The sequence below is a fragment of the Sebastes fasciatus genome, chromosome 6 (genome assembly GCF_043250625.1).
Source record: "Sebastes fasciatus isolate fSebFas1 chromosome 6, fSebFas1.pri, whole genome shotgun sequence".
In the NCBI taxonomy this organism is placed as follows: Eukaryota; Metazoa; Chordata; class Actinopteri; order Perciformes; family Sebastidae; genus Sebastes; species Sebastes fasciatus.
Window position 1 is genome coordinate 34,017,172 of NC_133800.1, and position 16,354 is coordinate 34,033,525.

The window sequence follows — 16,354 nt, forward strand, 5'->3', positions numbered from 1 at the left end:
ATAGTAAAAAAAAATGAGAAATGAGAATATAAGGAATATGTACAAATATGTGCATTAAAGACATACAATACAGTATATAACATACATATGACCACAGTGCAAATAAATAAATACAAAATGCTGAGAAATGGGAGCTATTAAATATGTTAAATATAAATGCAATTATAGCATAAATTAGGGCTGTTAATTCATTAAAATATTTAATCGCAAATTAATCGCACATTTTTTATCCGTTCAAAATGTACCTTAAAGGGAGATTTGTCAAGTATTTAATACTCTTATCAACATGGGAGTGGACAAATATGCTGCTTTATGCAAATGTATGTATATATTCATTATTGGAAAATAATGAACAACACAAAACAATGACAGATATTGTCCAGAAACCCTCACAGGTTCTGGATTTAGCATAAAACAATATGCTCAAATCGTAACATGGCAAACTGCAGCCCAACAGGCAACAACAACTGTCAGTGTGTCAGTGTGCTGACTTGACTATGACTTGCTCCAAACTGCATGTGATTATCATAAAGTGGGCATGTCTGTAAAGGGGAGACTCGTTGGTACCCATAGAACCCATTTACATTCACATATCTGGAGGTTAGGGGTCAAGGGACCCCTTTGAAAATGGACATGACAGTTTTTCCTCGCCAAAATGTAGTGTATGTTTGGAGCGTTATTTAGAATCCTTCATGATAAGCTAGTATGACATGGTATGTATGACATATGATGTATGATAAATAACATTTAAATAAGTTTAAGCTATTAATTACTGTGCAAGAGGCAACAGAAATTGAGCATGACATGCAATCAAAGTCATGAGGTAGACTCAAGCCAACATCTAGTGTGTCAATACAGCTTCCACAAAGCTGCCAAGCTCCCAAGACACTCCCAAATACCATTTCTTAACAGAAATGATCATAAATGTTGTTGATAAGTCAACGTTTTTACTCTGAAAGAAATCTCTAAAGATGATGAAGAATGTCACAATGTCACAGCTGCCTTTCTTAATTTCAGCACGCAGAGCAATATTAATCATATCAGAGTTTAATGACTATATATGATACTGTGGCAGCTTTCTACACTTAGGCTGGCCTGTTTCCATGGAAACATGGTTTTGGCGCACACTAATGCATCCGCACCTGAAAAAACATTGGCACTAATATTTGAACAGTTAACACTGCAGTACGAGCAACAGAACTCTTGGCTCGCGTCCAGGATTGACTGTGCAAAACATTCATCAGGTCCACAGCGAGTTAACATGTTGGAGGCAGTAAACAGGTCATTGGGACGCTCTCAGTTGTGGTTAACAATGCAGAAGAAGAAAGGCAGTAAAAAAAGGTAGAGGCCATTCATTAAATCAGAGTTACAACACAGTACTACTGATTTCAGCTATCTGAAATGGTAATCTGCATTGAATATTTTGGATTTTCCACATGTGTGCTGTGGATTTATGCATCAAATCTTCTTTTCTCTTTTTCCAAGTATTTCAACCAAGACTCAGAGCTGACGTTTGTGAAAAATTAATCCATTTTCACATCATTTAAATCAGCAAGATTCAACTTTGTTGAAAGGTTCAAACCCTGCAATTTTTTTTAATCTGATGAAGCACTGGCGTATTTGCTGTTTAAGCCTGTCTCCTACTAAATGACGTTCCCATACAACTAAACTGCATTCTCAATTACGTTTCCAGAAAAACTTATTTTCTCCCGTATTACGGACGCACTTTTAAACAGTTTTTAACACGTGGTTCACGTTGTAAATTGAAACAACTCAAAGAATGCAACAAAACTTCTTCGGTAGGTTTAGGTAACAAAACTATTTGGTTATGTTTAGTAAAAAAAACATCATGGTTTGGCTTAAAATTACAACAAAACTGAAACAAAAAATGCAACAAAATGACTCGGTTAGTAAGAAAAAATATCACGATTAAAATAAAAAAACTTTGACTTTTTTTTTTAGGACACGGACACCAGTCTCCTGATCGAAAGTCCGGTTTTATTGACCCATCCACCACTCTGAGATCCTCCCTTGGCGGAAACTATCATTACAAACTTATTTGTGATACGTCAGAAGCAGACAACATATGTTTCACTCGAAACATATTTCGCAATACAGTTTCGTTGTATGGGAACGTAATTTTTTACGTATCGGAGTAAAAAAAAGTCACTATATGAAATGGTTACTATGGGGACCAACATCATCGGCTTTACAGTGCTTTACATTCACATATCTGGAGGTCAGAGATCAAGGGACCCCTTTGAAATGCCAGTTTTTCCCCGCCAAAATTTAGCGTAACTTTGGAGCGTTATTTAGCCTCCTTCACGACAAGCTAGTATGACATGGTCCAATGGATTCCTTAGATTATCTAGTTTTATATGACAGCAGTATCTTCACTCTAGCTTTAAAACTGAACCCACTACAACCTCCAAAAGACAGACTAGCATCTGGGTCCGAGATTCAGATTTTTAAGAGGTTAATTAAAGATCAATACAGCGTTTTAGAGAATCGATACCGTATCGCAAAACATAATATCGCGATACTAATGTGTATCGATATTTTCTTACACCCATACAACACATGGCAGCCGGCTCCGTGAAGAGGACTCGCTCCGTATGTAGATATAAATGGCTCATTCTGAGGTAACGACATCACAACAAATCTTATTTTCAGGTGATTATACACTATAGAAAACATACTTATTAATATTATATTCTATTGTCAGTAGATCCCCCTTAATGTTACACACTGTTCCTTTACCAAAAGAAGCCAACATGTAAAAGAAAGCTGCACAGCTTCAAAAGAACTTTGTCTAAATAAAAAACATATAACGTATAATTTAGAATAAGGAAATTAAATGTAAAAAAACAAAAGTCCGTTTTCAATAATTGCTGCTACGGACACATTTGCTCTGTACCTAAATAGTGTTGAGGTTCAACACTTCCCCCTTCACAGAAGTTGTGAGAGGAAGCAATAATCCCAAACCTCCCTGAAAAACACCTGTTAGTTTGAATCAGCGATCCCTGAGTCATAAATCTGTTTCTTTCATGCTGAATATTCAAAACTACTAAATCCAGTTGTGTCTGCTTCGCCGTCCAAAGAAAGTTCAGTTATATTCTACGTTAACGGCTCCTCGAATCCACTTTCCGTAACCAAAGCACTTTAAAAAGCCTCAACGGCCACAACAAGCGCGGACAAACGCCAAAGCCAACGTCTGCTCTTAGCCTAGCTTAACGTTACAGTGAAAGAGAACAGGATCTGAATGTTTAAATTGACTAGAATTTGGAAAAGGATTGTAATTTATACTAGTCGTTTGGCCCGTGCCCCATAATGAAAGTCTTAGAGGAATCACACGGTGGTAAAAGTGCACGGACAGCACATATTTGGAGGCTGGAACCTCACTCCATCTTGTGAGTGAGTGAAGGATTGCTGCTGGGTCATGGGGGCCGAGGCCCCAAAGTAAACACAGGTGTTGAGGAGGCAAGTGACTGGGGTTACCCCATCCAGTAGCTAAAGCAACACACACAGTCACGGAGAGTGAATAATACTTCAGCAAAACACATGGACCGCTGCAAGTTTGAGTTTCCCGTCAATTAACAAATTTCTTATCAAGCCTCATTTAGGAGGGATAACAAGAATTTCACTATTAAATGATGGTTATTAGCGGCTAATGACTGGGTATTAAGCTAACTGTGATCTAGCCATGTGTTTTAAGTGTCTTGTTTTTGGATTGTGGTCAAGGCAGGTGGGCTCTGGCATTAGTAGAAAAGAAGTGAGGAAGGGACGTGAGCAGTCAACATCTGGCTTGCTGGAAAAAAGTACATCTTTCTAAGAACATCTGTCCTATATGAAATTACTTTAACAAAGTAGGTATGTTGTTGTGCCAGTTAAAAGGAAGTAACACCACAAGACAGCATAAATCTAGAAGCTCTTTGAGTGTCAGTGGATCTGCTTCTTCTTTCCTAACTCTGGATTTCAAGATCTTTTGAGATCATCTTCACTAGAAAGACAGTTGGTTTGCACAAATGCTTCAGACAACTTATGTTTCCATTTTCCTGACAAGCAAATTCTTGCCGTCATGCGAAGAGAAAAACAGTATTAGTCTGTAATTATTGAGAAGATACAGATTTTTATGTAAACAGCAAACATTAGTTGAAAGGCAGAAGTAGCTTGACTGACACAAAAAGACTAAGGCTGTATTCGAAACCGCCTACTGCATACTACTGACGAACGCTCTCCTCTTCCCTCGCCACTTCCTGCTGCTCTGTAGCTGGTCTGTGAGCGTCACTGGCTGGCTGGCGAGTGAGCTACGCCCGCGGGCCATTGTGGAGCTTTTCAACTCCAAAAAGGCAGATAATCACATGTTCCTATTAATTTATAATGGACATTTGTGTTGTGATATTTAAACAAACTATCCATCAACAAGGATATAAAAGCCCCTCGTCTATGAGACCGGTCTCTAGAGAGAGCTCCAGCCAGCTCATGTGCTCGTATGCGGTTTCGAATACAGCCTAGGTGTAGATTCAGACTGAAAACAGGCCTGCGTTAAACAAAGCAAGGGGCTGTGTTGGTGGCGTCTTATTTGTTTAAGATAAAGGTGAGAAAACGAAATACAATCCAGGAAGTCCAGTCATGAGGACGTTTTTCACGCAGGGCTCTAGCCGGTGTAATCGTGGCCTTAGGGAGGAGGTTAGCATGGTTGGTCAGGAGTACAAATCATGTGACTTCAAAACCAGAGACTACAATTCATGACTACTAACAATGTGGGTTTCTTTTGAATATAATCATTTCTTCGTAGAAGTCAAACCTTAACCATAAATTGCATATCAGTGGAAGTATATACTACATACAATGTACGTTGTCAAGACACTCCTGTTCACTTGAGTTATAAACTGTCATTTATGTAAGGCTTTGTCCACCTCTGTCGGGGGTGAACAGCTGTTACTGCACATCAACTATCCTCCTAGCGTGTTTACACATGTATAAACAGCATTACAGTGAAATGTACTCAGCCATACCAAAACCCAGGGGCCTTCTTCCTGGGCCGCATGAACTGATGTTTTAACCTATTTATTCTCCGTATATCTCTTAGCCCTATCAGATATGTTTTTAAAGCCTAAAATGCGTTAAAGTTGACACGACTGTGTAAAACTTTGTCTGTATGTTCCCTCTTGCTTCCACTTTGATGCTTTTATAAGTGTCTGCTGTTCATGGGTTTCCTTCTGCATATATAATTCACATCAGTCACATTTGAATCTGTGTTAACCTGAAGTGTCATTGACCTACAACTGTGAATCATCTCTTTGCTGGACTCAAAGGCTATTCCATTATCTGTTTGCACAGCTGAAAGTAGGAACTATACGTATTACAGGGAATAGTAAAGAAATTCAATATACTGCAGCACGTTGCCCCGAGCCCCAACTTTGGTGCAATTTCATCACCCTTGCCAAACAAATTTGATCCGCATCAGGTTGTGTCCTCTTTCACGGCGTAATTAATTCAATGTCATTAAAAAGTTCTTTGAGGAACCAGGGAGGGCGTGGGGGGGGGGGTGGCATTCCTTAATTCGTAGCCTTTGTTTTGCCAATAAATATTCAGAAAATGGATGAGAGATTTTCATTTCATGACGCGTAGCAGATATGAAATAATTTCTTCTTTTATTCTGGAGACGGATTAACAGATTGAAGCTTTCATTAGCCCGCAGCTTTCGGCCGTATGGCAGATGGGAACTTTCAATAATACGAGCGATTTCTTAAGAAACAACACATACTGTACCAGAATATCTTTCCTCTGAGTGCTTGGGAAAATGAATCTTATGGAAAATATTATTTTGGGCCGGTGGACGTCAAGGGAAATTCCACACAGCATGACAATTTACTTTATTTTGGGGCTTTTTGTAAAATCCTCTGTCACCTCTGATTACAATGAGCTGAATGTATCAGTTACACATGTGCTACGCATGATATTCTACCTGAGCTCGCTTTGTGTGTTGTGGCCACCTTGGCTTTTTTGGGGGGGTTGGGGAGGTTGCACATTGTGCTTTGCCTGCCTGAGAAGTGCATGTTTTTGAAGGTGGATCAAAGGAATCATTGTCATCTTTTTCATACCGAGGCAAAATTAGATATATTGCAGTCGGGCAACATGCAGCGATGGAAACAGAGAAAGAAAGTAAGATTATTTTGAAGTGAAATCTGATGTGTGGATTAGAGCCGAAGGAAACTTTTACTCCAATGTTAAGTCCTACAATGAGAGAACAAGCTCTCATCTCTGAATGGCAGTCTGTCCTGCACATGTTAAAAGTGTGGTTTCTTCCTCATCAGTTTATTAGCTTACTTTGTAATGCAAAGCAACACATATGAAACCATTTACACGTATTTTTCAACTCATTTCAGCTGCTGATTAGTGAAGAATTTCCTTAGCAACACAATTCTTAGAGGTCTATTTCTTATTTCTGGTTATATACTGCTGGGACTATTCTTGGGGCTACTCTTGTCCAAAAATATGGAGTCTTACACTCCAAAAATCAATTAAAACAAGGCGGCAATAATGAAACTACATATTAGAGAGCTTGCCTCAGGGAGAGCCTTACAGACCACTCAATCCATCATACACATCCTCCATCTACAAGTACAAAGGAGAAGATGACAGTTCGGCCTGGTAGCCTGATGGGAAGAGCTATATGATGTGGAAACCACTTCCTTCCCTTCATCAGGGGCACTAAGCTCGAGTGTACTGGGGTGTAGGTCGAGGCAAGGTGGTTTCTATCATATATGATCAAACATCGGAGACCATGCTGAGTGCGAGGGTGCAGGATGGGAGAGGTAAAAGTGAAAACATTCTCAGTAAGTCACTGTCACATGGGGTCATTATAAGTGACAGTCACTAGGTCTATAGGATGTAAAGAAGACGATGATGATGGTAGCCAGAATCAACATTATATATAATATATTGCTGAGGGTATGTATTATTTGGACCTCCCTTAGCTCTCGCTGCACATTGTAGGAGAAGCAGGATGTAAACTGGGTTATAACAAACAAGGTTTAGTATCATTTCTCTTCTGGTGGATCTACTAGAGCAGTGGGTCATAACCAGTGGGCAAACTCCAGTTCAGAAAAGTGAAGCCAACGCTGAAGTGCCTTAAACTGTCATTCTTTTTAATATCCAGCAGGGGACGACTCCGCTGGTTTCAAAAAGAAGTCTGATTTTATAGAAGTCTATGTGAAAATTAACCTACTTCTCACTTGATCTATTACCTCAGTAAACAAATCAAATCAATCAATCAAATAGACCATAAAGCAGGGGATGCTTTAGGGCGGGGCTACCTTGTGATTGACAGGTCGGTACCACGGGGTTGTCCGGTGTGGGGCATTGCTCGACGCAGCGAGAAGCCGCTGTGGCGCCGCGCAAGCCATTGGAAATAAAGGGTTTCAGAGCACAGTGCTGCCGTTGTCACGTTCTGTGTGAAAGGCCTTATAGAACTTTAACCCTTTCACAGTGTGTTTTCAGTTCATGAAAGTGAATTGTAAAACGTCTTATTCAGCGTTCGGTTGCAATTAGCTCCACCCTCTCTTGTCACTTCTGGCAAAGAACGTATATATTGCCAAGAAGTGAAAGTCAATTGTTCATTCCATTGCAACATCAGCGCCCAGCAGCAGAGCTACGCTCCCGCCATTTTGGACTGAAAGCGACTACCGGACGCCAGTAAAACGTCCGCCTACTGTTATTCAGGCTTCTGGTTCCAGAAAACCAAGATGGCGACAACCAAAAGGCCAAAATACCGAACTCGAGGCTTCAGAATGGTAATCAACAAACCAATGGGTGACGTCACGGTGACTACGTCCACTTAAAACACAACTGTCAATTAGAAAGTTTGCACTTCTTGCAGGGACACATTTGGTCCTTTTGTGTCACAATTTTTACTGTAAGCAAGAAAAAGCAGCATGAATAAATATGAGAACAAATAATTTAAGGATTATTAAATGTTGCGGATTGTTTTGTATTGTGCGTATGCAACGGCACAAACATTCTCTGTAACTCTGTCACTCAATATCTCATTAGATAATGAATATAGAGATGTCCTGCCGAGCATATTTGAATGGATGAATATCAGCTAACATACGGCTGATAAAAATCTGATCCTTTCTTTACCATACGCAAAAAATAAATAAATAAATTATGGTGCTTCTTCTATGGATTTTCTTTGATTTTGCTTTTTATCTACAGTATACCTGTAAACCATTCTGTCCAGAGAGAAGAGATTTTTTCTTAAATATGTCAGTTTGGGTTAGCAGATTTACAGTTACACCTGGTACCATGCAATATGTATGTGGATAGCTTTTTTTGGTGTCTTACATCTAACCAGTGAGTGAGGGCAGAAGTTTCATTAATCAAGTCAAGACTTCTCAACTGTGGAAACATCCGGGTCTAACGACAGCTTGTTATTTATTACCTGCAGCACCAGCTGGTCCTAAACTGGTCTATATGTTGGTCTATGTGCCGCGTGGTGGGATGTGGTGGCGAGCCGAAGCCTGGCAGGATGTGCGTCTCTGGACGGAGCTTGCAGGGGAGCGCTCCAAAGTTACACACCCGTCCAAAATCACAAAGAGCAAGGGAGGCAATTGGCTTGACAGCACATGTAATAGAGACTGCAAAACCTCGTCGCCCGAGGGCCCTCGCCAGAGTAGCAGTCGTGGAGAGTGGCGGGGGTTTGGCTCGCTAAAAATGAGCCTGGGATCAGCTTTGTGAGGCTTCTCATGTCAGTCACATCCACAATCTTATTTTCGCTAAGCATCTGGAGGTTGGATCCGCAGTGAAATGTATTCACTGTGCGTGTTCGTGGCGCTGGTTTTACTTGGCACAGCAAGTGATAGCTCACTTTTAATATAGAGTAGAGAGTTAGGGAGCGGAGAATTCTTGAGGTGGACTGTAAAAACGCAGCAGCACAATGGACAATGAGCATGGCTGTGGTTTGGACTGTGGGGAGATCGCGGGGAGCCTGATGGAAACCTCGCAGGGCTGCCGTGAGCACGCGAGGTCAGGACATATGCTGACATGGACTTCTGGGCCCGAGCCAGAGCCGGAGAGGAGAGGAGAGGAAACGGAGGCCTCACGTCTGCTCAGCAGTGCTCCTCTTGTTTGTCTCTGACTTTACATCAAATGTTATCCTTTTACGAGATAAAACACAATGCTATCTAACTAGACTTCTAATATGGATGTCTTTTGTTTGCGTTGAACAGAACACAAGTTCCAACATCTGGCAGGTTGAGAAGTTCAAGTGGTTTGGAATATCTAATAAAAGAACAAGACAGTTATGTTCTGCTAAAAACAAAGTCCTGATGACCTGAAGTATGTGTGATATGACACTAGCAGCCCAAGTAGAAACACAAAATGTTCAATTTCTTGGTTGGTGTTTGATAATATTTAAGTAAATCTGAATCCTGTATAAAATCCACAAATCATTCAAATCATTTCAGGCACCAATTTAGGTTCAGCTTTCAACATTTCAAGTAGGGATTCACCAATCCGACTTTGTCAGTACTGGTACCAACACTCAAGCTCTGGGTATCGGCCGATACCGGGTTCCGATCCGATACCCCGATACCAGTGTTCAGTTAATAGGCTGTATGTATGTGACTGAGATCATTCTTTTATGTGTAAGGCAACATCTGGCTCAACTTAAAAGTGCCTTCCTAACTTTGTAAAACAAAATGTAACACAAAATACATAAATAAAAATGTACTGAATTGTTATTTATTATTAGAAAAATAAATCTTGCACCAGCAACTCATTAAAAAAATCTTTAAAATTAACAGAAATTGCAATTCAAGTGTAAATATTTTTAATGCAGCAACAAATTGGTCAAAGCTTAAACAGAAATTTAAATTCCAGTCTATAATGTATACAGTATATAAATATAGAATTGAATTGAATAGATCGGCCCCATTGTCACCGATATCTGATCTAGCTGTCTGAATCAGTATCGGCCAGATATCTGATGTCGGTATCAGTATCGGTGCATCCCTAATTTTAAGAAACAAAAGTAATAATTCAAATTTGTTTTTTATGCTTTTTTTTTTATGTTGAATGACTTACTTCCAAGAAACGTATGAGCACATCTCTGGTAAGCAGAAGATTTAAAGTAGTGCTTTTGTGAGTGATTCTTTGTGTCAATTAAATATTTGATCGATTAGTTGACAAAATCGTATGAGTGTTAGTCGACTAAGAATTTCGAGGACAGCCCTAAAATTTTGTAGAATAAAATCAAAGATTAATAATCAAAGAACTATTTTGCCAGATAAACTACATATTTGCTCGTTAGATAACAACTAAATAAATGTTTTATATTTCTAAAAACAGAGAAGATATAAGATTGGATAAATCCCAGCTTAAAAAAATCCAGATATTTCACCAACTTGAAATTGGATCCAAAATTGGAGCCGGCAATCAGAACCCAACCCTGTTCCTTTTTCCTATGTGTTGATTCTGACTACCCGTCCAGCTTCCCCCTAACCAAACAACCGCACAACTGACTAAGCATCCCATTCATTCAAGTATTGTATTTCACTTATGTCTGATGAGAGCACCAGGTCTTTTGTTTGGTCTTTTTGTGATGTGCTGGCAAAGCCCCCCCACCCCCACCCTGACCCCCCCTTTCACAGCCAAGCTGTCAGGAGGAGCGTGTTGTCCTTAAGAATGAGACAGGCCAACAACAGGCCAACATCTGATTAGCATTCACGGCACTATCTCCACTCCCTTGGTATTTTATTACCACAGGTGCAGGGGCATTCATTGATCAGATGCACGCTACAGGCGAAGGTTAGCCCTTAATTGAAAACAGCTCTATTTATACACCTGCAGGCACTAAAGGTCTCCAAGAGAGCACGGGGAGGTTGAAAAGAAGAGAAAGGAAAGGGGGGGGGGGCGGAAAAAACACAGAGCAGTGACAGAGCAGTGAAAAAAGACATGCCTTGGGAGACATAGGTTAAGGCCTACAGGGACGGCAAAATGCATTCCCAAAACAGCGAGGCTAGTGCCATGAGAGGATAAGTATGCAGGTGCAAAGGTCCTTAGGGAACATTTCTGAAACAAAGATTACCATTTGTTGAAAGGAGGCAAAAATAAATGCAAATCCAAATGATTATTCCTTACATGACTTTTTGGATGGATTTTTTTTCTTCATCGAGTTTGTTTACCGTAACAGCTGCCAGTTTCTGTGGCCACGCCACTCGCTCCGAAACAGTGTACTGATTGTGCTCGGCCACTTTGCAGGTGGTACATTGCATCCCGGGGCTCGTGTTTTCACAATGCGACCATAACAAGAGGTCAGGGGGTCAGTTTGGTGGAAGTCCAATCAGAAAAACCACAGAGGAAAGAGCAATCTGCATTTAGACAGAGTGGTGGTGGTGGTGGTGGTGGTGGTGTGGGGGGGGGGGACGCAGCTTAAACGTGCCACTTTTGATGGAAAAAGTCTGCGAATGCTGTTCAGTTTTTTTTTTCCTGTCTTGTCAAGGTCTGTGTGGGAGAGCAATGAAAGCTGTAAATTAGTTCAGAACGCATATATAAAACAATATGTCAGCTTATAGTCGCCTACAGGTTGTTGGCATTGAAGCACTAATCCAAACAGCAGGTGAAATGTATCTACACTTCACTCTCAGGTCACATAATGACTGACAAAAGTGTGAAAACCATAGCAGAAAAATCTGATAATTAAATCAATAAATAAGCTACAATTTACCTAGAACAGGATCACATTCAATGTAAAGTATTTTGCTTTTGAAAATAGCATAACCCCGCTGGTTAATTACCTCTGAGAGGATTCAAAAACCACGTGCTGCTGTCGGGCCAGCTTAGAACAACACTGTTAAACTGTTATGAGCGATGTCTTTTCCTGCCAATGTCCGATTATTAACGGAGCATTTTCAGCGCCGATGAAAAACAAGCTACTCTATAACTGATGATGGCAAAAGTCCCACACAAAAGTGAGTCAGGAAAGGCTATTCTGAGACCGTTCTGTATTTGAACCAAATATTTCCGTGTAATTAAAGTGACCTGGGCAGATGGATGGATGGAGAGCCAGGCGTGTTTTAAATCTGGCACAAAAATATCTCTTCTCGTTGTTTCAAAGTCATGCTTTTTGGTACATGGTTCCTGTCAAAGTCGATATAAAAAAGACCAAAGGGAAACAACCCTGCTCCCCTATTACACTTGTGGTGTTGACACTCATTAAACACGTGCGCCTGGTTAAGACAAAGTTCAACTGGTTTTGCATTCGTAGTCCAAATAATGTAATTTTAAAGGAACATTCTGCTGAAAATGTGTCTTTTGAATATCAAATATTCAATATATCTGTGAAAGATGCGAATGGAGCATTTTCCAATTTAAAGTCCCATATCGTGCTCATTTTCAGGTTCTAACTTGTATTTTGTGTTTCTAATAGAACATGTTTACATGCTGTAATGTTCAAAAAAAACTTTTTTTCCCTCATACTGTCTGCTTGAATATACCTGTATTCACCCTCTGTCTGAAACACTCCGTTTTAGTGCATTTCAACGGAATTGCGTTGCTAGGCAACAGTTTGGGTCCATGTCTACTTCCTGTCAGCTGATGTTATTTACATCCACTGCAACAGGAAATAAACTGGGACACATTTAGAATGTTTACTTTTAAAACCGTATAATGGTCTATATATTGTATATTTGTGACATCACAAATGGACAGAAATCCTAACGGCTTGTTTCAAATACACAATTTCTGAATACGGGCTGTGTGTATTTCTCCGTATATTCAGAGTTTTAATAGTTTAACAGTATTTATAAAGCACTTAAACCTGCTTTATAATATAAAAGACATGGAAATCTCACTTTTTACAATATGGGACCTTTAAGACGTGGGGTATGTTGATATTATTCAGGTTTTAGGAGCAGTCTTTGGACATGTATACAGCACATTCAGAATATGCGTCTCAATCGGGAGCAAATATCGCAACTCTGACTTTTAAGAGCTACCTTACCAGAGCTACCCCCTGTGGGGGTAAGGGTGTTAGAAAATATCGATACACGAGCATCAAGATATTATGATACTGTATCGATTCTCCGAAACATGATTTTTAATTAACCTCTTAAAAACAGCCTGCTGATGGGTCCGACCGCTATTCGATATTTTGGAGATTGTAGCGGGCTCGGTTTTAACGAATGAGTAGAGTGAAGATACTGGCATCATATGAAATGAGAAAACTTAAAGAATTAATTGATACCAACTATGTCATACTAGTTTGTCACAAAGGAAGCTAAATAACGCTCCAAATTTGTGCAAAAGTTTGGCGAGAAAAAACTGGCATGGCCATTTTCAAAGGGGTCCATTGACCTCTGACCTCCAGATATGTGAATGTAAATAGGTTATTTGGGTACCCACGAGTCTCCCCTTTACAGACATGCCCACGTTATGATAATCACATGCAGTTTTGAGCAAAAAACATGCAGTTTTTTGCATGCAGTATAAATGTGTTATTTTCGGATATTCTAAAAATGGTGTATCTCTGGAGTGTTCTTTATACTATGACAGTTTTCCTAAATTTATAATATAAATTATTATTTATTATTAGATTAAATTAAAAAAATCGCCTTGCTTACAGCATCACAATATATTGCAATATATTGAATTGTTCCCCCTGTATCACGGGCTGTGTATTGGCAGATTCTTGCCGATACACAGCCCTACATGGGGGTGAGTATTTGATACTCAAAAGATAGATTTTCTGTAGAGTATTCCTTTAAAATAAATCTGACTGGATGTTCCTGATCCTGTATTCCAAGCCGCCTCTGAAACAGTCTCTACATGGACGTCGATCTTGGAGAGGGAACAGACTACCGTGTATATAACATCCTAATGTTCCCGTACAACGTTCCCCTGGATCCTGTTGGGACAAGATAAAAGGCTTTGTGGCCTAATATCACTGTAACTGCAGGTGTGGAGGCTCCCATTTCACCAGTGTCACTGATGTTCACAGACGTTTGGAGGGAGGGAGGGAGGGAGGGGGGGGCAACGGCGAGACATCTGCACGTTTGGATAAGCATCTGAGGGTTCAATCAAATTCAACACCTAGCAGGTAAATGTTTGGATACCCTGTGTGTGTGTGTGTGTGTGTGTGTGTGTGTGTGTGTGCGGGGAATTATTTGGAGTCTGTTCTGGCTTGTCATCAAAGGAAACACCACAACCACATGGCTTTATCAAGAATGAGAACAATATCTGTGTGATCATTTTCCTCAGGAGGGGCAGTTTATACAGGACTCCAGTTTGTAGTTTTGTCATCCAGCTTGTTTATGTTAACCATTTTATTTGACTTTAGACAGATGGGCAGGCCTTGTTCAAATAAAAGCCGTGTTCGTGTAGGACACGGACTTGATGAATTACTCCCATTTATCCTGTCTTTTGTAAAATGCAATCATAAAGGATTATACAAGCTGCTCAAACCGCTACCGCACCGGATACAGCTATAAAAGATTCAGATTTTATGACCTGTCATGCCTTGATTAGCAGAGCAGAACTTCAGCCCAAAATGTGTTTTACATGTTCCTCTAGATGCTACTGCTGCTGCTGCTGCTGCTGCTCGCTGCAGGAAGACAGAAATCCTGTCTCAGAAAAACAGGAAGAAAAACATGTTGTGAACTATATTTGATATATTTAGCATTTAGCAACACTCTGTTGTGGGACTTAAACAGCAATTAGGTCAACAATTAGTCAAATAGTCAATAATTAGTCAATAAGTCAATACAATGAACAACAAGACACGAACATCAAGAAGCAGAGACGGCCGTATTAGAGTTATGTCTTAACTTGCAGATCCCATCTTAACTGGTAATTAGGGTTAGGAGCTGATTAAGGAAAAAAGCCATTACAGATGAACAGTTCCTAAGTTAATGTTCCTAACCTAACTTGCGTATTACACGAGCATCCTAACTTCCCAAAATCTTAAATAAACTCTCCTAACTTCAGGATAACCGTTAAGCTGTCCTATCTTCTTCTGCTCTTTGGACATTAGAGCTGCCGTCCTCTTCGTATTTTATTTTTTTACCTTTATTTACAATTGAGAACCAATTCTCATTTACAATGACGACCTGGCCAAGAGGCAGCGACAGAAGGCAAGTCACTATCAGAACATAAACTAGTGCACTAAAACAACATTAGACAAGATTAAAACATCACAATATATAGGGCATATACGGTATCACTTGTCAGAGTATTTACTTTTTTATTGATAGCATCAACTATGGTTGCCAGATACGACGGAGACTGTGTCTGCTCTTTTATCTACCGAGTTAGTGTTGTTGTAAATTTACCAAAAAGAACATCTTTGGATTTCTCTACAGATGTTACAAACACCTGTAACTCATCTCGTCTTATCCTGCCGTTGTTTTTGCTCCATTTTGTTTTATATGTAAACTTATGACTTTATTCTCAAAATCTCAGATTTTTTTTCCCTCAAAGTGGCCCTAGTACTCCGTCGTACATTTGCACTTGGGCCCTCACTGCATTAGACTTATATACTATATACTTAGACTATAAACTGTTACCTTCATCACAATGCTCAAATGTTTTGCGGCTCCAGACAGAATTCTTTTTTTGATAGTAAAGGTTGCCGACCCCTGGTCATGCAGATGACATCTCAGAGTGATCATTGTGGGTTGGGTGAGCATTTAACTCACATTAGCCGGCTCCTGCTGTAGAAAGTGTTGCTCTTCGTAGCCTCTGCAGCCTGTGCAGCTGCTTTCTTCTCCTCAAATTCCTCTCTGCTCAGGACGGTGCCCTTGTGGCCGTGCTCCACCAGCTTACGGGCCAACTCCCTGCTCTGCAAGAGAAAAGACACGGAGAGGGGATACGTTCCTATAGTCAGGGCTGGAGATCGTCAGAACTTGAATTTTGGCAGGGAGTGCTCTCTTTTATGACTATTAAATGTCAGAAAGTAGTGAAAATGCCTATCACAATTTCCCCGAACTCAAGGTGACGTCCTCTCGCTTGTTCTGTCTGCCAAACAGCCCGAAAACCTACAGATATTCAATTTACAATGATATAAAACAGAGAACAGCAGCATTTCCTCACACGTTAGAAGCTGGGACCAGAAAAGATTTGGTACATTTGCTTGACAAATGATTTAAACAGTTCAATTTCTTTTGATCCACACGTTCTCATCCCAACTCGTCACATACGCCCGCTTTGTCATGCCCCTTGGCGTCACTTAAATTACCTGTGGTGACCTCTAGGATAATCACAGCCTCATGAAACTTTACAGCCACAAACTAGAGACCTAGAGCATTCAGAGGATGGATGGCTTTCCTAGCTAGATTGACAGTAAGGGGGT

General features: G+C 40.2%; 1 protein-coding gene across 1 annotated transcript in view; it reads right to left on the reverse strand.

Moving 5' to 3' along the window:
- Positions 1 to 16,354, reverse strand: part of cfap299 (cilia and flagella associated protein 299) — an 89,815-nt gene that overhangs the window by 69,792 nt on the left and 3,669 nt on the right. The window contains exon 2 of the mRNA XM_074639437.1: positions 15,702 to 15,844. Coding sequence (XP_074495538.1) covers positions 15,702 to 15,844 — 143 coding nt within the window. The remainder of the gene's footprint in view (positions 1 to 15,701; positions 15,845 to 16,354) is intronic.